The 23,891-nt window shown below is 43.0% G+C and overlaps 1 protein-coding gene across 2 annotated transcripts in view; it reads left to right on the plus strand.

Annotated features, from left to right (window-relative positions):
• The first annotated feature begins 261 nt into the window (after nucleotides 1-261).
• PTGES3 (prostaglandin E synthase 3) overlaps nucleotides 262-23,891 on the plus strand; it is a 29,231-nt gene continuing 5,601 nt past the window's right edge. Inside the window, exons 1-6 of one of the 2 annotated variants that reach the window (XM_066258377.1) lie at nucleotides 262-631; nucleotides 1,024-1,222; nucleotides 21,891-22,004; nucleotides 22,151-22,220; nucleotides 22,699-22,797; nucleotides 23,361-23,450. In XM_066258377.1, the coding sequence (XP_066114474.1) occupies nucleotides 1,173-1,222; nucleotides 21,891-22,004; nucleotides 22,151-22,220; nucleotides 22,699-22,797; nucleotides 23,361-23,450 (423 nt within the window). In that variant the 5' untranslated portion in view covers nucleotides 262-631; nucleotides 1,024-1,172. The remainder of the gene's footprint in view (nucleotides 632-1,023; nucleotides 1,223-21,890; nucleotides 22,005-22,150; nucleotides 22,221-22,698; nucleotides 22,798-23,360; nucleotides 23,451-23,891) is intronic. The other variant, XM_066258375.1, reaches the window with a different exon arrangement.

Raw genomic sequence — 23,891 nt, forward strand, 5'->3', positions numbered from 1 at the left:
CCTCTCCCTCCCCACCACTGTCCACGCAGCTGTTTCCCGGGGACATGGCCAACAGCGTGTGGCGGGGCGATTAAACGGCCAACGGTTTTCCAACGCGAGGGGGAGCGCTGGAGGAGAGGCCGGAAGAAGGGGAGCGCTGGAGGAGAGGCCGGAAGAAGCCGGCTCTGGGGGAGCCAGCGAGGGGACCAGTCAGCGCCAGTAAGGAGAGCGAAGAGCTGGAAAGCCCCGCCCCTTCCGTAGATATCTCTAGAAAGCCGCGCAGGAGCCCGAAAACAAAGAGTGCGCAGGCGCGGCGGCAGGGCCCGGGCATTTTGCTGCGTCACCAGCCGCCGCCCGGCCTCACCAGCTCTAGCTCGCTCGCACGGACGCACGCACGCACGTTCCTTCTCTGTCCTCGCGCCCCTTTTCCTCCACTTTCCTCTTCTCCCCAACCGAGCAGCGCTCTCTCCGCGCGGTGCATTCTGGGGACTCAGGTTCGGCCCGCTGCCGCCACCGTCGCCTGAGAGAAGCAAGGAGAGGCCGCACCAGGGAGAAAACGCGGTAGTCGCCACGGGAGAGGCGTCCACTGCCCAGCATCTACCACCGGAGAGGCCCGCCCACCCACTCACCCGTCCCGCTGCCCGTTCACGATGTGAGTGCGACAGCTCGCCATGGAAAGGTTGCCCGGACAGAGGACGAGGCCGCGCCGGGGGCTGCTGGGGAAGTAGCCCTCACCCTCGCTCTCGCCGCTAGGCTTTCTTCCCTCAATGGTGGCTGTCGTTCTCGCCTGGGGGTGGGAGGTCTAGTGCCATTATTCCGGTTACCGTTGGTGGGTGGACATTTTTCTACCAGCTATCCGGTTCCCCCACCTCTCAGCTGTCCCTCAGACTCCCCGTGCCGGAAATCCCACTTTTTCCCCCTTGGCAGACCGGCTCACTCCTAACTCTCCGAACTGAGTCTTAGGCATTAGTCTCTGGTGAGCTCTGCCGTGCGGCGCCCTGGAGGCGTGGACCTTCTTGAATGGCCACTTCGTTTCTTGGGCAGTCCGGTTCCACCGCTCCGATGCCGCCACCAGGCCCCGGGCCGAGTGCCCCGGTGGTGGGTGCTACCCGAGGCTGGTGGGGCCGCGCGTGGAGCACCATGCGGGTCTCCCCCCTGAGCGACAGGGACTGCTAAGCAACGGGAGGTCAGCTATGCCGTCACTACAACATAGTCTCCTCTCGAGTGCCGTGATTTCTCCAGTGTGAGTCTTTCCGGGCCCTCTCCTAACTCCGCTCTCTCTCGTGATGGCAGGGAAGGTGCCAGAACTCAGCGGGGTCCCTAGCAGCGAGCAGTTATCGTAGAGCAGGTGGTTCTGCACGTGTCGGGCCGAAGGATACTTGTGGATATGTTCTGTAATCAGTGTTAAACTTGAGGCGAGGCTTCATTGTCCTATCATAATTTAGAGATGAAATAGGCATGTAATTGCTTTCTTCTTGTCTTAAAGAGCTTAAATGACTTACTATAGATTCTTAAGCAATCTCAGTTTTGTTATAATTAAGGAAAACTTTGGTCATTTTAGCCAAATAAAAATTCTCGGCACTGCCACTTCCAGGCCTTAAACATTCTTTCAGGAAAAGCTTTACCTTTTCGAATGTGGGAATTGTCAGTTTTATATAGTTTTGGTACTAACTGCTCCCTTAAAGTTATGTATGGAGACCAGTTGAAGGGGAACTGTTTTAATTCCTTTAAAAAGTAACATACTTTCAAGGGTTTGCTTAATAAAATAATAACATTGATGGTAAGTATATTGGGCTAGAATTCTAAGTAGACAGTATACACCCAGTCAGTTGATGTCAGAGAACAAGCCTGAAGAATTTTGGAAGGAATTTTTTCCCCAAGAAAATGGTATCCAATAGAAAATTATACTTTATGTTAAATACCTTTTTTTCCCCTGAAAAATCTCTATTCCAAATAATGTAGTAGGATTGTCAATCTTAAAATATCTGTGAATAGAAAATTTATCCTCAGATAAAGTATTACCAACTCTTAATAGATTAGTGTAGCCAAACAAAATTATCTTTTTGCAAAGAAATACCATTGTTTAATATAGTTTGAAATAGAAACATTTTGGGGAAGTTACTTAAAATAAGAAAAGTTCAATTTGTGAGTATATTAAAAAGTGAGATGAAAAGTGTAACTAACAATCAGTATTCCAAAACGCAGTTTATATAGTTTCAAAAATGAAGAGCACACAAATCTCATTCTCTTTAAAAAGATTTAATACATGTGTCCTTGCAAATTCTTTGGGGGGTTTATAAGATGAATATTATGGGGGAGGAAAATATTATGAGTTGAGTTGGAAAAAAACTTTATTGAATTTTAGAGAGAGATTAAGAGGGAGTGGAGGAGCAGGAAGCATCAACTTGTATTTGGTTCTGGTATATGCCTTGACCAGGTAAGCCCGGAGTTTTCAACCAGCAACCTCAGCATTCCAGGTTCATGCCCTATCCACTACACCACCACAAATCAGGCTCGTTGGAGAAAACTCAATGGGTCATCCAGTCCTAGGAAGAATCTGGCTAAGGATTCATGTTGTTGATGTCTGATACAGACTTTTTTTTAAAACGTGGAGAGAGACATGCTGGGTATTTTAAGGGTTTTAATGTCTGTTTTTTATTTGAATGCTCTTTAGTAGTGATTTCCTAGGTAAATTTCTTTGAATCATGTTTTTTAAAGTTTTGTTTAGTAGTTTACATAAAAGTTCTTGATCTCTCATCTATCTTGGAGAGGTCTGGGAATTTAGGACCTTCCTCTGGTATTTTAAGTCCTGCACAATCAATTATGGGGGGTGGGGGCAGAGTAATGGTGTCTTTTTTTTTTTTTTTTTTCTTTTTTTTAAGAGGGGTGCCTGACCCGGCCGTGGTGCAGTGGATAGAGTGTCGGACTGGGATGTGGAGGACCCAGGTTTGAGACCCTGAGGTCGCCAGCTTGAGCCCAAGGTCGCCGGCTCGAGCAAGGGGTCCCTCGGTCTGCTGTAACCCCATGGTCAAGGCACATAGGAGAAATCAATCAATGAACAACTAAGGAACCGCAACGAAGAATTGATGTTTTTCATCTCTCTCCCTCCCTTCCTGTCTGTCTGTCCCTATCTATCCCTCTCTCTGACTCTCTCTGTCTCTCCCACAAGAAAAAAAAAAGAGAGAGGAAAGAGAGAGGCAGTGAAAAGGAGCGTAAAGCATCAACTCATAGTAGTCGCTTCCCATATGTGCCTTGATCAGACAAACCCAGGGTTTCGAACTGGTGACCTCAGCATTCCGGGTCCATGCTTTATCCATTGTACCACCACAGGTCAGACAGCTTTTTTTTAAATTAGCTGTTGTGGATGGTTCTAATTATAAGTTGGACTCCTTAGCAATAGGTACAAAGTAGAATGTTCTATTAGTTTTGAGCTATTTGAAGTAATTCTGGTGTCTTTTTTTTTTTTTTTTTAAGAAAATTTAACAGGGTGACATTGATCAATAAGAGTACATAGGCCTGTCCTGACCAGGTGGTGGCACAATGGATTGAACGACAGACTGGGACGCAGAGGACACATGTTCAAAGCCCCAAGGTCGCAGTCTTGAGTGTGCTGGGTTGCTGGCTTGAGCAAGGGGTCACTCAGTCTGCTGTAGCCCCCTGTCAAGGCACATATGAGAACACAATCGATGAACAACTAAGGAACTGCAATGAAGAATTGATGCTTCTCATCTCTCTCTACCTTCCTGTTTGTCTGTTCCTCTTTCTGACTCTAAAAAAAAAAAAGAGTACATACGCCTGGCCTGTGGATAAAGCGTGGACCTTTAATGCTGAGGTTGCTGGTTCCAAACCCCAGGCTTGCCTGGTCAAGGCACATATGAGAAGCAACTACTGCAAGTTGATGCTTCTTACTCCCCTTCCCCCTTCTTTCTCTCTCTTCTCACTAAAATAGATAAATTTTTAAAAATTGTATTAAAAAGTACATAAGCTTCAGGTAAACATTTCTATGGCATTTAAACTAATTGTTTATGTTGTATACATTGAAAAATCAAATTATTTTCTGGCACCTTATATTTTTCCCTCTGTCCCCCTACCTCTAATTCTGGTGTCTTGTAAACTAATAAACTGTCTAGAAACATACTGTTACTCTCTATAACATTGATTAAAGTCTTTGCCATCACTCAGCTTTGTAGGATTGAGTCCCCCAAATAAAATCATCAGTCTTTAGGCTCCAGAAGTAATAATGAGTATATTGTTCATTTCTTTTTGGCTTTGTTTATTCTTTTGTTTCTGCGAGAGAGGGACAAACAGGAAGGGAGAGAGATGAGAAGCATCAATTTTTCATTGCAGCACTTTAGTTTATTGAATGCTTTCTCATATTTGCTTTGATGGGGAGGTAACCCCTTGCTCAAGCCAGTGACCTCGGGGTTTTTTTTTTTGTTTTTGTTTTGTATTTTTCTGAAGCTGGAAATGGGGAGAGAGACAGACAGACTCCTGCATTCGCCCGACTGGGATCCACCCGGCACACCCACCAGGGGCGATGCTGTGCCCCTCCAGGGTGTCGCTCTGCCGTGACCAGAGCCACTCTAGCGCCTGGGGCAGAGGCCAAGGAGCCATCCCCAGCGCCGGGGCCATCTTTGCTCCAGTGGAGCCTTTGCTGCGGGAGGGGAAGAGAGAGACAGAGAGGAAGGAGGGGGGTGGGGGTGGAGAAGCAAATGGGCACTTCTCCTATGTGCCCTGGCTGGGAATCGAACCTGGGCCCCCCGCACGCCAGGCAGACGCTCTACCACTGAGCCAACCGGCCAGGGCACCTCGGGGGTTTTGAACCTGGGTCCTCTGCATCCCACGCTGATGATTTTCTAACCGCTGTTCCACTGCCTGGTCAGGTGAGTATGTAGTTAATTTCTGTAATTCCTCTATAAGGAAGAGTAACCAATGATGGCCTTTGTTAAACGTTTATCACCTAACCACTGTAACTTGGCAACTGTCCCCTCATACTTAGTTAGACTTTAACTAGAAGGCAGTAGAAACTGGAATTGACAAATCACTGAAGTGCAGACCAGTGTGTACTGTATTGTTAATTAAGATTCTTCTGTTTAATTGTATTTTCTAGTTTAAAATCTAGAATCTATATTATTTTGGGGTCTCAGGGTTAGTGATTGTCACTTTTTGAGAAAAGTTGGTATCTTTAGTATGTTTACAATCAGCATCTTTAATGCTTAAAGTCTTATTTTAAGTTCTTAACATTGAGAGTTGCGTTTAGTATATTTTGTTACAGAACTATTAAGTTGTAAACTTTTTTAGAGTTGTGTGTGTGTGTGTATGACAGAGAGAGGGACAGACAGGAATGGAAAGAGATGAGAAGCACCAGTCTTTGTTGTGACACCTTAGTTGTTCATTGATTTTTCTCATAAGTGCCTTGACTGGGGGGCTACAGCAGAGCGAGTGACCCCTTGCTTAAGCCAGCAACCTTTGGTCTCAAGCCAGCGACCCAGCACTTAAGCTGGTGAGCCCGTGCTCAAGCTGGCAATCTCGGAGTTTCGAATCTGGGTCCTCAGCGTCCCAGTCCAATGCTCTATTCACTGTGCCACAACCTAGTCAGGCTTAAGATTTTTGTTTATTGATTTTAGAGAGAGGAGAGAGAGAAAAGGGTGGTGAGGAGTGGGAAGCATCAGTAGTAGTTGCTTCTTGTATGTGTCTTGACCTTGAGTCCAAGCTGGTGAGCTTTGCTCAAACCAGATGAGTCCACGCTCAAGCTGGCGACCTTGGGGTCTCGAACCTGGGTCCTCCGCATCCCAGTCTGACGCTCTATCCCCTGTGCCACCGCCCAGTCATGCGGCAGTGCCATTTTAAATTGAGGCTGTCATCCTCATTTCCCAAGGCCATTCACTTTATTTATTTTTTAAAAAAATTTTCTTATTTATTTATTCATTTTAGAGAAGAGAGAGAAAAGGGGAAGGAGCAGGAAGCATCAACTCTCATATGTGCCTTGACCAGACAAGTACAGGGTTTTGAACCAGCAACCTCAGCATTCCAGGTTGATGCTCTATCCACTGCACCACCACAGGTCAGGTTAGGGCCATTCACTTTAAAGCTTACCTTGTGCAGTATGTCCTCCCTCATGTTGTATTTCAAAGTCAAATAAAATGTGATATCGACCCTGGCTGGTTGGCTCAGTGGTAGAGCGTCGGCCTGGTGTACAGGAGTCCTGGGTTCGATTCCCGGCCAGGGCACACATGAAAGGTGCCCATCTGCTTCTACACCCCTCCCCCTCTCCTTCCTCTCAGTCTCTCTTTTCCCCTCCCGCAGCCAAGGCTCCATTGGAGCAAAGTTGACCTGGGCGCTGAGGACAGCTCTGTGGCCTCTGCCTCAGGCACTAGAATGGCTCTGGTCGTGACAGAGCAACGCCCCAGATGGACAGAGCATCACCCCCTGGTGGGCATGCCGGGTGGATCCCGGTTGGGCGTATGCTGGAGTCTGTCTGACTGCCTTCTTGTTTCCAACTTCAGAAAAAAAAAAGTGCTGTCATGGGCTTTCTGTGCAGTAGCTGATCTTCACATGTAGCCATACTTTATTGCTAAAACATGTTTATGTCAGGACCTTTTCCAACTCTATATGTTTAATTATTTTGTGTTCTGAAGGATCTAAATCACAAATAGTTATGTGTTTTTTCGTTTTTTGGTTTTTTTTATAAATTTTTATTTATTTTTTACAGAGACAGTGAGTCAGAGAAAGGGAAAGACAGGGACGGAGAGAGATGAGAAGCATTAATTATCAGTTTCTCATTGCGCGTTGCAACACCTTAGTTGTTCATTGATTGCTTTCTCATATGTGCCTTGACCGCGGGCCTTCAGCAGACTTGAGTAACCCCTTGCTTGAGCGAGCGACCTTGGGTCCAAGCTGGTGGGATTTTAATCAAACCAGATGAGCCTGCACTCAAGCTGGCGACCTTAGGGTCTCGAACCTGGGTTTTTTGCATCCCAGTCTGACACTATCCATTGCGCCACCGCCTGGTCAGGCTTTGTTTTTTATTTTTATTTATTTATTTATTTTTTATTATTTTTTTCAGGCATTGTTTTTTAATATGGAATTTCAGGATCTAGCTCTTCAAATATCAGTTCATGCTGTGCTAATTATAATTAGCATACAGGGCTGTCCCAAATAGGATTGGAACCATATTCAGGAATGCAGCATTACTGAAAGAGGGCTTATTTTTCCCAGGAAGAGTAATTTTTCAGGTGGTCCTTTTCCAAGAAAATAACCATTTCTGGTTTAGTTCTATTATATAATCTAAACTGCTACTACTTTTAAAATCTGTGCCACTTCTTGGCATGTGGTAATGAAACATTAAAGCTAAAATTTGTAATGGAGACAGTGAGAGGTTGATTTTGAGTCTTATATGAAGAAAAATTGTTTTATCTGCTTTGGGGATGTATGCACACAATGGGAATGTAAAAAAAAGTAATAGAACTGCTTGGAAGAAAGGCACTAAGTATTTTTGGAGGGGCCTGACGTGTGGTGGTGCAGTGGATAAAGTGTTGACCTGGAACACTGAGGTTGCTAGTTCGAAACTCCCTGTTTTCCTGGTCAGGCACATACGGGAGTTGATGCTTTCCTGCTCCTCTCCCCTTCTCTCTTTCTCTTAACTATTTCTGGAGGGAGTTGACTTACTGATTTTTAGAGAAAAAGGGAGAGAAAGAAACACTGATTTGTTGTTATGCTTATTTATGCATTTATTGGTTGATTCTTGTTTGTGCCCTGACTGGGGATTAGCCCCCAGCCTTGTGGGGCATGATGCTAACCAACTAAGCTATCTTGCCAGGGGGAGGGATGTTACCTTTAAAATTTTAACCTTTACACTGGCCAGTGGTTCTGTGGATAGAGTCTCCTGGAGTGCCAAGGTTACCAACTTGATCCCTGGGTCGCTGCTTTGAGCCCCAGTCAGGGCACAACTAAGTGGAGCAACAAGTCATTGCTTTCTCTCCTCCTCCCTCTCCCTTTTGACCCCCTCCCTATCCCCCTTCCCCACTCATAAAAAAAAACCCAGTTTTGCAGCGATACAACCTAATAGAGACAGATATAACACAATCTACTATTGAAATTGAGCCGCTTAGGCCTGACCATTGTGATGGCACAGTGGATAGAGCATTGATTTGGGATGCTGAGGTCCCAGATTTGAAACCCCGAAACTGCTGGCTTGAGCCTGTGGGATCATCAACATGATTCCATAGTCTCGGGCTTGAGCAACGAAGAGTTCACTGGCTCAGTTGGAGGACCCCCCCCCCACCATTCTACCCCCCACCCAACCCCATCAAGGCATATATGAGAAGCAATCAATGAACAACTAAATTGCTGCAACTACGAGTTGATACTTTTCATCTCTCTCTTTCTGTCAATCTTGTGTGTGTGTGTGTGTGTGTGTGTGTGTGTGTGTGTGTTGCTCTTGCTAAGGGGGAAAGTTTTTTGTTTGTTTGTTTGTTTGTTTTTGCATTTTTCCGAAGCTGGAAACGGGGAGGCAGACAGACTCCCGCATGCACCCAACCATGATCCACCCGGCATGCCCACCAGGGGGCGATGCTCTGCCCATCGGTGCGTCGCTCTGTTGCGACCAGAGCCATTCTAGTGCCTGAGGCAGAGGCCACAGAGCCATCCTCAGCGCCTGGGCCAACTTTGCTCCAATGGAGCCTCGACTGCGGGAGAGGAAGAGAGAGACCAGAGAGGAAGGAGGGGGGAAGGGGTGGAGAAACAGATGGGCGCTTCTCCTATGTGCCCTGGCCAGGAATCGAACCCAGGACTCCGGGAATCGAACACCAGCCCGATGCTCCACCACTGAGCCAACCAACCAGGGCGAGGGAAAGTTTTTTTTAAAGAAATTGAACCACTTATTCTTGTTTTTTGTTTTGTTTTTATATTTTTTCAATTACAGTTTACATTCAGTATTATTTTTTATTAATCTCAGGTGTACAGCATAGTGGTTAGCTAGGTTAGCTAATCATATACTTTACAAAGTGTTCTCAATATTTCCAATACCCACCTGGCACCATACATAGTTATTATATAATTATTGACTACATTCCATATTCCCTATGCTGTACTTTATATCCCCATACTGCCAATTTGTATTAATCCCTTTACTTTTTCCACCCAATCACTTAAAACCCCCTCTCCTCTGGCAACTATCAGTCAGTTCTCTGTGTCAGTGGGTGTTCAAGTTTTTGTTTGTTTATTTTGTTCTTTATATTCCACGTTATGTAGCATTTTTCTTTTTCTGACAGATTTATTTCACTTAGCATAATACCTTCTAGCGTCATCCATGTTGTGGCAAATGGTGAGATTTCATTTTCTTTTTTTTTTTTTTTTTTTGGCAGCCGAGTAATATCCCATTTTATATATACATATGTATATATGTAGCACAGTTTTATTAGCAGTCAGTCCTCTGTTGCTGGGCACTTGGGTTGCTTCCACATTTTGGCTATTGTAAATAATGCTGCAATGAACATAGGGGTACATGTATTCTCTAATTAGTGTTTTGGGTTTCTTCACCTATGCACCCAGAGTCGCTGGGTCATAAGGCAGTTCCATTTTTAATTTCTTGAGGACCCTTTATACTGTTTTCCATAGTGGCTGCACCAGTCTGCATTCCCACCAACAGTGCATGAGGATGAACCACTTAGTGTTTTCATTGCAGTTGAATTCCTCTCAAATTTAAAATATCCTTTGGCAACCTTGTAAGTTTCTCCACAGGGCCCTGATGCATCTTGGCATATAATTGTGAACCACTGGACTAGCGTGTCTGTTTAGGTCACCTTTCCAGAAAGTTTTACATGGTAAAACTGACATACAGAACATCTAAAATTATGAGAAGCATATTTTGGGTTTATCTGAGCAAAGAATATGTGTGAGTTGGTTTTAGACATTTTAGACAGGACTTTTCATAATATTTAAGAAAAAATGGCTTAGTCTGTGAACCTGGAACTACTTTTTCCCTTTCTGTAGAAGAATTTTTATGTTTTCATATCATTTCCATAATTAGTTTTAATGAGTTTTTTCTATAACACTTGGTATTTAAAAGATACTCTTGGACCTGACCAGGCAGTGGCGCAGTGGATAGAGCGTTGGACTGTGATGCGGAGGACCCAGGTTCAAGTCCCTGAGGTTGCCAGCTTGAGCTAGGGCTCATCTGGATTGAGCAAAGCTCACCAGTTTGGACCCAAGGTCGCTGGCTCGAGCAAGGGGTCACTCGGTCTGCTGACAGCCGCGATCAAGGCACATATGAGAAAGCAATCAATTAACAACTAACAACTAAGGTGCTGCAACGAAGCACTGATGCTTCTCATTAAAAAAAAAAAAAAAAGATACTCTTGGATGTAAAAAATATTACTGCCCGCCCTGGCTGGATAGCTCAGTTCATTGAAGCATCATCCTGAAGCTTAGAGGTTGCTGGTTCGACCCCCGGCCAGGGCACATGCAGGAACAGAAGGATGTTCCTGTCTCTCTCTCTCTCACTTGCTTTCTCCCTTCCTCTTTCTCTAAAATAAATAAATTAATTTAAAAAAAGATAATACTGCCTGACCAGGCGGTGGCACATTGGATAAAGCGTCAGACTTGGGTGCAGAGGACCCAGGTTCGAAACCCCAAGGTCACCAGCTTGAGTGTGGGTTCATCTGGTTTGAGCAAGGCTCGCTGGCTTGAGCAAGGGGTCACTTGGTTTACTGTAGTGCTCCCCCAAGGCAAATATGAGAAAGCAATCAATGAACAACTAAGGTGCCACAATGAAGAATTGATGCTTTTCATCTCTCTCCCTTCCTGTCTGTCTGTCCCTCTCTCTGTCTCTGTCACACAAAAATATTAGTGAATATAGGCTTTTCACTTAGTAGGAATAATGTTTAGCTTATTCCTGAACCTAGAAGATATTTACTGTGTTATTGAGCTGTAGTGAAAAGCTAGTCTTCTAATTTCTATTTTAGAATTCAAAGTGTAGTAATTATTATTATTTTATTTTATTTTTTTGTAGAGAGACATAGGAAGGAAGAGAGAACCAATGGTAATTATCTACAGATAGGAGGAATGATCAGTCTGACCAATAAACTATTCCTTACAATAAACATTCCCAAAATGGCTCACAAACAAAAGTGTATTTTGAGTGTATACACTGATTTGGTAGTTCTTTTTCAGATTTCCCCCAGTTTTGCAAAGCCTCAATTAACAGAATATAAAATCAGAGATTTGATTTATAGATGGCACTCACCAACTTTATTTTTCAATATTGCCTACCAGCCTGACCAGGTGGTGGTGCAGTGGGTAAAGCATCGGACTGGGATGTGGAGGACCCAGGATCGAGACCCCGAGGTCCCCAGCTTGAGTGCGGACTCATCTGGTTTGAACAAAACTCACCAGCTTGGACCCAAGGTCGCTGGCTTGAGGGTCAAGGTACTCGGTCTGCTGAAGGCCCATGGTCAAGGCACATATGAGAAAGCAATCAATGAATAACTAAGGTATCGCCACGAAAAATTTATGATTGATGCTTCTCATCTCTCTCCATTCCTGTCTGTCCCTATCTATCCCTCTCTCTGACTCTCTTTCTGTCTCTGTAAAAAAAAAAAATACTGCCTACCAATAATATATCTGAGATATAGTTAAATTTAACTGAAAATGTCAGCAGAATACAGGACCAATAGGAGACCCCAGAGCCACCCACAAACCACACTATGTCAAGCAAGCCTTAATAGCTCAAATAAATTTAGAGTTTGAATGTTATTCAAAAAACAAATACTCATTAAACATGCAGCCAGGAATTGTTCTAGATAACAGCAGTTAACTAAATAGACAAAAATCCCAGCCCTTACGAAGTTTGCATTCAAGCCCTGGCAGGATAGCACGTTGTCCTGGTAATGTGGAAGCTGGTTTTGACCACCAGTCAGGCACATACAGGACAGACCAATGTTTCTTTGTGTCCCCCATTTATTAAAAAATCTACAGAGGTTGGATTTTCAGTCAAAATTAATCCTTTTTCCCCTACTATTTTTGTTCAATTTATGTACAAGGCCATTTTTTTTTATTCTTTTTTTTTTTTTTTTTTTTTCATTTTTCTGAAGCTGGAAACAGGGAGAGACAGTCAGACAGACTCCCGCATGCGCCCGACCGGGATCCACCCGGCACGCCCACCAGGGGGCGATGCTCTGCCCATCCTGGGCTTCGCCATGTTGCGACCAGAGCCACTCTAGCGCCTGGGGCAGAGGCCACAGAGCCATCCCCAGCGCCCGGGCCGTCTTTGCTCCAATGGAGCCTTGGCTGCGGGAGGGGAAGAGAGAGAGAGGAAAGCGCGGCGGAGGGGTGGAGAAGCAAATGGGTGCTTCTCCTGTGCCCCGGCCGGGAATCGAACCCGGGTCCTCCACACGCTAGGCCGACGCTCTACCGCTGAGCCAACCGGCCAGGGCACAAGGCCATTAATTGAAAATAAAATTAATAGATTTTTAAATATTTATAAAACACTTCCTTGCGTCACATTTTGCAGTCCCTTAAATACTTTTAGAAAAGTAGAGCATTTCTGCCTGAGCTGGAAAGCTCAGTTGGTTGGAGCATGACCCCAATATGCCAAGATTGTAGGTTCAATTCCTGGTCAGGGCACATACAAGAATCAACCAGTGAATGCATAAATAAGTGTAAGAACAAATCAGTGTTTCTCTTCCTTTCTTTGTCTCTAAAGTCAATTTTAAACAAAACACAAAAACTCTGGCCCTGGCTGGATAGCCCTGTTGGTTCGAGCATTGTCCCGATGCACAAAGGTTTTTTGATTCCCAGTCAGGGCGCACACCAGGGCGATCTTCCCCCCTCCTCTTCCCTCTAAAATTGATAAATTAAAAAAATGTTTTTAACTTTTGAACTGTGGAATTTCTGAGAGAGAAAAATGAAAATGTTGAAGCTTTAATTATAGTGTTGCTTACAGAGACAAGTCATATGCTGTAGAATTCTATTATATATGGAATCACACTCACACACACACACACACACACACACACACACCGCCTGCAAGATTTCCAGAGTTCAAAAAGGATGAGGGCTGCAATTAATGTTTTTTTAAAACTAGGATAAAATGATATCCTTTCTGTTGTCTTCAAGGACTTCATGAGCTAGTGCTAACTTTGTTTTCAACCTTAAGCTTTATGAATTTACCCCAAATTAAGTATAATATGCCTGTCCTACTAGTTCATAAAAGACTTGAGGTATTTTGTCTGTTATTATTATGCCAATGCTCTAACACTGAGCCAACCAGCCAGGGCCTATAAGACATTCTGAGCTGAGCATTTGGAGCTTTAGAAGGTCATTGAAGGATGCTAAGAGCAGACCTTCAGTAAATAGATGTATGCCCTTCTCTATGGATAGATCAAAAGAAGTTGCCTGACCAGGCGGTGGCGCAGTGGATAGAGCATTGGACTGGGATGAAGAGGACCCAGGTTCGAGACCCTGAGGTCACCAGATTGAGCGTGGGCTCATCTGGTTTGAGCTAAAAGCCCACCAGCTTGAACCCAAGGTTGCTGGCTCCAGCAAGGGGTTACTCAGTCTGCTGAAGGCCCACGGTCAAGGCACATATGAAAAAGCAATCAATGAACAACTAAGGTGTTGGAACACGCAATTAAAAACTAATGATTAATGCTTCTCATCTCTCTCCGTTCCTGTCTGTCTATCCCTGTCTATCCCTCTCTCTCTCTGGGGGGAAAAAAAAAAAAAAAAAAAGAAGTTATCCAGCCCTGGCCGGTTGGCTCAGCGGTAGAGCGTCGGCCTGGCGTGCGGGGGACCCGGGTTCGATTCCTGGCCAGGGCACATGGGAGAAGCGCCCATTTGCTTCTCCACCCCCCCTCCTTCCTGTCTGTCTCTCTCTTCCCCTCCCACAGCCAAGGTTCCATTGGAGCAAAGATGGCCCTGGCGCTGGGGATGGCTCCTTGGCCTCTGCCCCAGGCGCTGGAGTGGCTCTGGTCGCTGGAGTGGCTCTGGTCGCGGGAGAGCGACGCCCCAGAGGGGCAGAGCATTGCCCCCTGGTGGGCAGAGCATCGCCCCTGGTGGGCGTGCCGTGGATCCCGGTCAGGGCGCATGCGGGAGTCTGTCTGTCTCTCCCCATTTCCAGCTTCAGAAAAAAGAAAAAAAATTTAAGAAAAAAAAGAAAAAAAAGAAGTTATCTCTTATAGGCAAGGCCAGGCCAGGCCTGGCCTCTAATTCAGAACCTTCCAGGCAATCAAGGGTAAAGGCAGAAGTTTCTCCCATGTATGCTGCTAAAGTTGCCTTTAGCTCAAATCAATCTACATACTGCTATAGTCTTTTATGAGGCACTAATCCCATTCATAAGGGCTCTGCCCTCATGACCTTGTCTTAAAAAGATTTTATTGATTTTACAGAGAGAAGGGGGGAGAGTGAGAAGTATCACTCATAGTTGCTCCACTTTAATTGTTCATTGATTGCTTGTTGCAAGCCCAGGGTTTCAAACCTGTGACCTCAGCATTCCAGGTTAACACTTTAGCCACTGCGCCACCACAGGCCAGGCTCATGACCTTGTCTTAAAAGGACCTCCTTTTAAGACAAGCTAAGAAATACTAGTTAAAACTATGGAGATTTTTTTTTTTTTTGTATTTTTCTGAAGCTGGAAACGGGGAGAGACAGTCAGACTCCCGCATGCGCCCGACCGGGATCCACCTGGCACGCCCACCAGGGGGCGATGCTCTGCCCCTCCAGGGCGTCGCTCTGTTGCAACCAGAGCCACTCTGGCGCCTGGAGCAGAGGCCAAGGAGCCATCCCCAGCGCCCGGGCCATCCTTGCTCCAATGGAGCCTTGGCTGCGGGAGGGGAAGAGAGAGACAGAGAGGAAGGGGGGGGGGTGGAGAAGCAAATGGGCGCTTCTCCTGTGTGCCCTGGCCGGGAATCGAACCCGGGACTCCTACAAGCCAGGCCGATGCTCTACCACTGAGCCAACCAGCCAGGGCTGCTTTTCAACTCTTTAAAAATATAAAAAAACATTTTTGGCTCCTATGGTTTAGGTCTTTAATTTTGTTTTTATTATTGTGAAAATGATTGTATTAGCTAAGGCTGCCATATTGAAGTGCCAGAGACTGGGTGAGGTAAGCAGTGTATTTTTTCACAATTCTGGAAGGTGTTAGTTTGAGATCAGGGTGTCAGCAGGGTCAGTTTCTTCTGAGGCCCCACTTCTTAGCTTCCCTTAGGTTGCAGATAACTATGTTCTGTGTTTTCTCAGGGTCTTTTTTTTTTTTTTTTAATTTTTTTTAAAAAATATTTTATTTTTATTCATTTTAGAGAGGAGACGGAGAGACAGAGAGAGAGAAGGGGGGGAGGAGCTGGAAGCATCAACTCCCATATGTGCCTTGACCAGGCAAGCTCAGGGTTTTGAACCGGCAACCTCAGCATTTCCAGGTCGACGCTTTATCCACTGCACCACCACAGGTCAGGCCAGGATCTTCCCTCTTTAATGGTGTCTTTTTTAGCGAGAGAGAAGGGGGACAGATAAACAGGAAGTGAGAGATGAGAAGCATCAACTTATAGTTGCAGGACTTGAATTTTTCATTGGTTGCTCTCAGATGTGGATGGGGGACAGGGGCTCCAGCCTAGCCAGTGGCTTTTGGTGCTCAAGCCAATGACCATGGGATCACATCGATGATCTCACGCTCAAGCCAGCGACCTCGGTGTCCCAGGTCAGTCAATGCTCTATCTACTAGGCCACCACTGGTCAGGCTCTTTGTGGTATCATTTAACTTGTTCCTTTCCTTTCTGTAGACTGAAATTAAGTTTACTGTGGAATGAATCATGTTACATCAAATTAAAAGGAATGTGTTTGGTTGTCTCACTTTCAGTGATGCTGAGATCTTAAGTTCTTTATCAGTTGTTAGTCTTGTTGCTGTTGTTAATCATTTTATCCATTGATGTTCACTGCCAAGTCAAAGGGCTGCAAAATAGTGATTCCCCCCCCTTGTTTTAGTCCACACTAAAGCTGGAATTCTGTAAAGAAGTTTCCTTTGTTAACTGGCCCTATTCAGTTATTAATAAAGGTTCATAAAGGGAAAGTAGGGACAGTACTTGATTCTCTTTAATTACCAATCTATAAAAAAATTGGAGCCTGTATCATCTTTTAGTGATATAAAATTATAGGTAGTAGTTTGTCTTTTTTCTTTTGTTAATATGACTTGAGTTTTATATTCAGTGTATTGAATCAATTTGCATCATTCTTTCTGATGCTGAAATTGTCATTGGCCAATGTGGGAGACCTTAATTATTGCCTCTTGGGTTTTTTTTTGGGGGGGTTGCCTCTTGTTTTGACTGACCTCTTCCTTACTACCCTTATTTGCACAAGATGTCTCAAGGTCATCTATATTTCCCACCTCAGGCCTGAGATCAGCCATCTCTCTGTAGGAATTCTGGTTTCTTTTAGTTAGAAATACATAGTAGTATTGAAATAATGAAATTAATCTGTTCATTGCCCCAGATTGTTATCATTAGTGCTTTTTTAAAATAGGGCTTATCTGGTTACTTGAATTTGAAAGTCCATAAACCTAGTCATTTAAAGTTTAATTATTAAGTTAGCAAATATTTTCAATTAAAGAACTATGTTGCCTGACCAGGCTTTGGCGCAGTGGATAGAGCGTCGGACTGGGATGCAGAAGACCCGGGTTCGAGACCCTGAGGTCGCCAGCTTGAGCACGGGCTCATCTGGTTTGAGGAAAAGCCCACCAGCTTGAATCCAAGGTCCCTGGCTCCAGCAAGGGGTTACTCAGTCTGCTTTAGGCCCGCGGTCAAGGCACATAAGGGAGAGCAATCAATGAACAACTAAGGTGTTGCAATGCACAATGAAAAACTAATGATTGATGCTTCTCATCTCTCTCTGTTCCTGTCTGTCTGTCCCTGTCTATCCCTCTCTCTGACTCTGTCTCTGTAAAAAATAAATAAATAAAAATTAAAAAATAAAAAGAACATTATTTAAAAAAAAAAAAACTATGTTACCACATATTGAGAATTACTGTTTGGGCAAGAAAATGAGTAGAAATAATGTGTGACCTATTCATAAAACTGTAAAATTAAGCGTGCGGAGGACCCGGGTTCAATTCCGGCCAGGGCACACAGGAGAAGCGCCCATTTGCTTCTCCACCCCTCCGCCGCGCCTTCCTCTCTGTCTCTCTCTTCCCCTCCCGCAGCCAAGGCTCCATTGGAGCAAAGATGGCCCGGGCGCTGGGGATGGCTCTGTGGCCTCTGCCTCAGGTGCTAGAGTGGCTCTGGTCGCAACATGGCGACGCCCAGGATGGGCAGAGCATCGCCCCTGGTGGGCGTGCCGGGTGGATCCCGGTCGGGCACATGCGGGAGTCTGTCTGACTGTCTCTCCCTGTTTCCAGCTTCAGAAAAATGCAAAAAAAACAAAAAACTGTAAAATTATATATTGGTTATGCAGGGTGGGGCTAAAATAGGTGTACATTTGTGAATACATGAAGCTCATGCTTTATTCTTGTATTTATTAATTGTATTTAGTTTTCATACAAACAACTGTTAACCTACTTTTGCCTCACAGGGTCCAGTATTACTAACACACTCACATTAGCCTGACCTGTGGTGGTACAGTCGATAAAGCCTTGACCTGGAATGCTGAGGTTGCCAGTTCAAAACTCCAGGCTTGCCTGGTCAAGGCACATACAGGAAGCAACTACTATGAGTTGATGCTTCCCGCTCCCCCACCCCTTCTCTCTCTCTCTCTCCTCTCTCTTAAATCAATAAAAGTTAAAAAAAAATACATTAGAGATTGTGATTCCATAGTTCATAGAAGTTTGGTTAGACATCTTTTTCAGAGGCATTTAAAAGTCTTTTTTTTTTTTTAACCAACCAACAGATGCCTTAAAAAGTAGATTCACCCTTGCTGATTTGCTGGTATTTAGATTTTGGAGACTGCCATTGTAATTCTTAGTTTACTTTAGATCTGATACCAGTTTTCCAGAATAGAGTGACTAGTCAAGTTTAACAGTTGTGTAAAAATATTGATGAACAGTTAATTTCAACTTTTATTTGTAAAAGGGACTTTAAACTGCTACTCCTTAGGGCTGAGAATTTCAGAGCTTCGTAACACAACAGTTTTTTTTTCAATTGAGTTGATTTATGAGTAGTATTTTAACATACAATAACTAATACTTTTAAATTTTATTATGCCTGTCTGTCCCTGTCTATCCCTCACTCTGACTCTCTGACTCTGTAAAAAAAAAAAAATTAAATTTTATTATGCTGGATTTTTTTTTTTTAAGAGACCAGTTTATTGTTCCACCCATCTGTTTATTTACTGGTTGATTCTTGTATGTGCCCTGACTGGGGATCAAACTCACAGCCTTAGTGTATTGGGATGACGCTCTAACTGAGCTACCCAGCCAGGGCTTTAACTTTTATTTTGAAATAATCTTAGGTGTACAGAAAAATTGAAGTATTTATCACATATAATTTTTCTTTTAATTTATTGATATGCCCTGATCAGGGATTGAATCCGCAACTTTTCATATCAGAACAATGCACTAAACCAACTAAGCCATTCAGCCAGGGCCATCACGTACAATGTTTATCAACTATTAGTCAATTATATTTGCTTCTAGCATTTTTTTTAAGGTTTTATTTATTGCCTGGCCAGGCAGTGGTGCAGTGGATAGAGTGTCAGCCTGGAACACTAAGGACCCAGGTTCAAAACCCCAGGTCGCAGGCTTGAGGGGCTCATCTTTGAGCAAGGGATTACTTGGCTTGGCTGGAGGGCTTCCCCCTACACACACTCCCCGTCAAGGTACATATGAGAAAGCAATCAATGAACAACTAAGGTGCCTCAACTATGAGTTGATGCTTTTCGTCTTTTGTCCTTTTTGTCTGTCTCTCTCTTGCTTTAAATATATATATACAAATACTGATCGATTTACAACCTATGCAACTTACGACCATTTGACTTTACGACCACAATCACTAGCCACGACTGCTCCGTGTCTGGCAGTGCAAGTGTTGCCCAGCTGGGCTCATGGACAGTATGGACAAGCTTCCAGCAGCACTACCATCTCCATGTGCACCATTTCAACTGTCATCCCAGACTCAGTACAGCAATTTGTGTTTTGTGTCTTGGATATTTTTCATCAAACCCCTCCCAAGATGTCTGCCAAGTGGAAATTGTCTTTGCAAATATTAAACCAGTTGTACTGGTAATGCAGTGTTTTACTTAAACCTGACAAATATAAAAATAAGAAACAAAATGGTATAGAGATGATACAAATGGCATAAAATGAACAAAGAAAATTATATATAACAATAATGAAAAATTATTATAAAATATGACTTAAAGATTTTTTATTATTATTATTATTATTTGTATTTTTCTGAAGTTGGAAACAGGGAGGCAGACAGACTCCTGCATGCGCCCGATCGGGATCCCTCCCTCCCCTGCATGCCCACCAGGGGCCGATGCTCTGTTGCAACCAGAGTCATTCTAGCACCTGAGGTGAGGCCATGGAGCCATCCTCAGCGCCTGGGCAGACTTTGCTCCAGTGGAGCTTTGGCTGCTGGAGGGGAAGAGAGAGACAGAGAGGAAGGAGAGGGGGAGGGGTGGAGAAGCAGATGGGCGCTTCTCCTGTGTGCCCTGGCTAGGAATCGAACCCGGGACTCCTGCATGCCAGGCTGACACTCTACCACTGAGCCAACCGGCCAGGGCCGACTTAAAGATTTTTATAACATCATTTCACAGTACTGTACGTATAGCCTACTCAACTTACGACCAAATTGTGTTATGACTGGTCTGTTGGAACCAATCGTGGTCGTAAGTCAAGCACTAGCTGTATATTGATTTTACAGGGGAGAAGAGAGAAGTATCAACTCATAGTTGCTTCAGTTTAATTGTTCCTTTCTTGCTTGTCATATATACCTTGAACTAGGCATGCCCAAGGTTTCAAACTGGCAACCTCAGTGTTCGAGGTCGACACTTTATCTACACTGCCACCGTAGGCCAGGCACTTTTAGCAGTTTTTTAGCCATATTTTAATGGATAAGTAGAGCTCTAGGCAGCTGACACTTTGAAGACAGGGATGATACTGTATTACAAAGAACAGGAGCACATGAATAATAAGGAAAAGGCAAATACTCTAATATATTGAGTACATGTATAGATAGTATAAAGGTGAGGCTGTAAAGAAATTTAATTCACCTAATGTCATTTAATTTTTTTTCCTTTTTTTTTTTTTTTTATAGAAATGGGAAGGGAGAGATGAGAAGCATCAATTCGTAGTTGCGGCACCTTAGTTGTTCATTCATTGCTTCTCATATGTGCCTTGACTGGGGGGCTACAGCTGAGCCATTGACCCCTTGCTCAAGCCAGCAACCTCGGGATCATGTCAATGGTTTTGCACTTAGGCCAGTGACATGAGGTTTTGGAACCTAAGACCTCGGCATCCCAGGTTGATGCTCTATCCACTGTGTCACTACTGGTCAGGCAAAATTTTTTATTGATTGATTCTAAGAGGGTTGGGGGGAGAGAAAGAAACATTGATTTATTGTTCCACTTATTTATGTGTTTGTTGGTTGCTGCTTGTATGTGCACTCACCACTGGGGATTGAACCCACAACCTTGGGTATCAGGAAGACACTTAAACCAAGTGAGCTACCCAGCCAGGAGTTGTAATGTCATCATTTAGAATCATAAGTTTGTTAGAAAGATTTGTTTGCCCAGGGGGGAAAAATGGCTGCCTTTCATAGTCAGAAGTAAGCTCAGGTGAGAACTTGTTTGAGAATAATTACTGTCTTTTCTCATACTTTTAAATTTCAATTCCCATAGTTTCTAGTATTCGTTGTAAGTAAAAATGTTGACTACTACATGTACTATTTGACAGTGGATTAGTTATAACTTTTTAATTCTGTGAAGTTTAATATTAGAAGCAGGACTCTGAAGGAATGTTTACAAAATTTGACAGGGCTACCTAAATAGTTAACTCTACTGAGCATTGTTTTAATTTGAAATCCTTTTTTTTTTACAAGTCAGTGTCATTGTGTTTTAACTTGAAAAGTAGCTGTTAGAGTAAATATTTAGTTTTCTTTAGAAATTGTAATAAATGCCCTGGCTGGATAGTTTTATTTGTTAGAACAGTGGTCCCCAACCTTTTTTGGGCCACAGACCGGTTTAATGTCAGAAAATATTTTCGCCTGACCTGTGGTGGCGCAGTGGATAAAGCGTCGACCTGGAAATGCTGAGGTCGCCGGTTCGAAACCCTGGGCTTGCCTGGTCAAGGCACATATGGGAGTTGATGCTTCCAGCTCCTCCCCCCTCCTCTCTCTCCCTCTCTGTCTCTCTTTCTCCCTCTCTCTCTCCTCTCTAAAAATGAATAAATAAAATTTTTTTAAAAAATTAAAAAAAAATATTTTCACGGACAGGCCTTTAGGGTGGGACGGATAAATGTATCACGTAACTGAGACAAGCGTCAAGAGTTGAGTCTTAGACGGATATAACAGAGGGAATCTGGTCATTTTAAAAAAATAAAACATCGTTCAGACTTAAATGTAAATAAAACGGAAATAATGTAAGTTATTTATTCTTTCTCTGTGGACTGGTACCAAATGGCCCACGGACCGGCACTGGTCCGTGGCCTGGGGGTTGGGACCACTGTGTTAGAGCATAGTTTAGAAGTTCAGAGGTTGCCATTTGACCCCCTGTCAGGGTATATACAGGAACAGATCTATGTTCCTCTCTCTTCCCCTCTCTCACTAAAATCAATTTTTTTAAATGTTTTAAGAAAAGAAATTGTAGTAAACTGCCTCAAAGTAGTTAATGCTCTAATGGAATAGAGAAATGTTATTTATATGCCAAACTTTGGAGGTTATGTAAATATTCAGTTAATGAATTTCAGCTTTGTCTAATTTTATCCCTTTTAGGCAGCCTGCTTCTGCAAAGTGGTACGATCGAAGGGACTATGTCTTCATTGAATTTTGTGTTGAAGACAGTAAAGATGTTAATGTAAATTTTGAAAAATCCAAACTTACATTCAGGTAGATTTCCATTTTACATAATTGGGTAAATCTTATTTCAGACAATTGAATAACTTTGGCTTGCTTGTTTTGTGTTTTCACTGAAGTTAATTTTACTAATCTTTACCTCTTTGAAGAGGCTCATTTTTTTTCTTTTTTTTTCACAGTTGTCTTGGAGGAAGTGATAATTTTAAACATTTAAATGAAATTGATCTTTTTCACTGTATTGATCCAAATGTAAGTAGTCTTGATGCTTTAATATTGATTTAAATCATGAAGTGTAGACATAATGTCAATTACTCTTTTTATCAGTAAGCAATTTTTTTTTTAACAGTTCAGAGAGCTAACTAGGTATATTTATTTATATTTTGTGATGTTTTCCCCCTTCTAACCTCTTTTCTGCATACTCATTTTGTTTTTCTTTTCATTATTAGACTCAGGGCCATACTTATCTAAGTATGGAATCTTAACTGTTCTATGATTATGCCATATTCGATTTTTTTTTTTTTTAAGTTTTCATTCTATTCACCTTGTATGGGGAAGAAAATGGACTCTTTTGCAATTGGATAGCTTGTGAAATTTTTAGTAGTTAGAGGTTGTTTCAGAGTTCAGGGAAAATGTAGGGAAAGAAAAAGAGGTGAGGAATGACAAGCTTCTTCTTATAGTGATACTGGAGAGATAAGTGGTATGATAGTGCTTTCATTTTTGTTTTTAGGATTCCAAGCATAAAAGAACGGACAGGTCAATTTTATGTTGTTTACGAAAAGGGGAATCTGGCCAGTCATGGCCAAGGTTAACAAAAGAAAGGGCAAAGGTAGGTTTCTTTTTCTTTTTTTTTTTATTATTATTATTATTATTATTGAAAGTTTGATGGTTTTACTTTAATAAGAAATACATTTGTTTTGTATAAGGAACATAGTGTTTGTTTCATAGTTAAGTATTACCAGTCTTGTGTTCTGTGTTTTTCTCTATTTTGAGATTTAATTCATTTTAACTGAAGGCCTGGTGTGGTCAGAATAAGATCAGTCATTAGTTGATGCAGAATCTTTTGCATTCAAGAGGCAGACTTGACTTAGATGCCTTTCTTACTTACACAGGGAGCATATTTTGGTACTACCAAATAAAATAAGTTAACCAGGTATCTTAGCATAGTTCCTACCAGTGAATCTGTGTTGTAGCTTTGAAAAGTAGGTTTGTTTTTAAAAAGCTTCATGAAACTGTATTGATTTCACTTTGATTTTTCTAGTCTGTTGTTTTGTGCTAATTTCATGACTCACTAGTGTGTATGAACCCACAGTTCAAAAAAATGTAGTTTTAAGGTACCTCAATGAATGCTAGTTAACCTAACCATAGTGTGATATTTGTATTGGTCTATAGCTTAATTGGCTTAGTGTGGACTTCAATAATTGGAAAGACTGGGAAGATGATTCAGATGAAGACATGTCTAATTTTGATCGTTTCTCTGAGGTAAGTTCTTTTAAATACATTCTTCTGCCTTCCTTCCCAATATATTTCTGAGTGGTGAATTTAATTTGGTTTGAAGGCATTTAGTGTTATTTAACCCATAGCATTACTTTACTTTGAAAGCCATTCTACAGTAAAACTAAATAAGATCTTTTTTTTTTTTTTTTTACAGAGACAGAGAGTGAGTCAGAGAGAGGGATAGACAGGGACGGACAGACAGGAACGGAGAGAGATGAGAAGCATCAATCATTAGTTTTTCATTGCACGTTGCGACACCTTAGTTGTTCATTGATTGCTTTCTCATATGTGCCTTGACCGCGGGCCTTCAGCAGACCGAGTAACCCCTTGCTGGAGCCAGCTTCCTTGGGTTCAAGCTGGTGGGCTTTTCCTCAAACCAGATGAGCCCGCACTCAAGCTGGTGACCTTGGGGTCTTGAACCCGGGT

The sequence above is a fragment of the Saccopteryx bilineata genome, chromosome 2 (genome assembly GCF_036850765.1).
Source record: "Saccopteryx bilineata isolate mSacBil1 chromosome 2, mSacBil1_pri_phased_curated, whole genome shotgun sequence".
Classification (NCBI taxonomy): Eukaryota; Metazoa; Chordata; class Mammalia; order Chiroptera; family Emballonuridae; genus Saccopteryx; species Saccopteryx bilineata.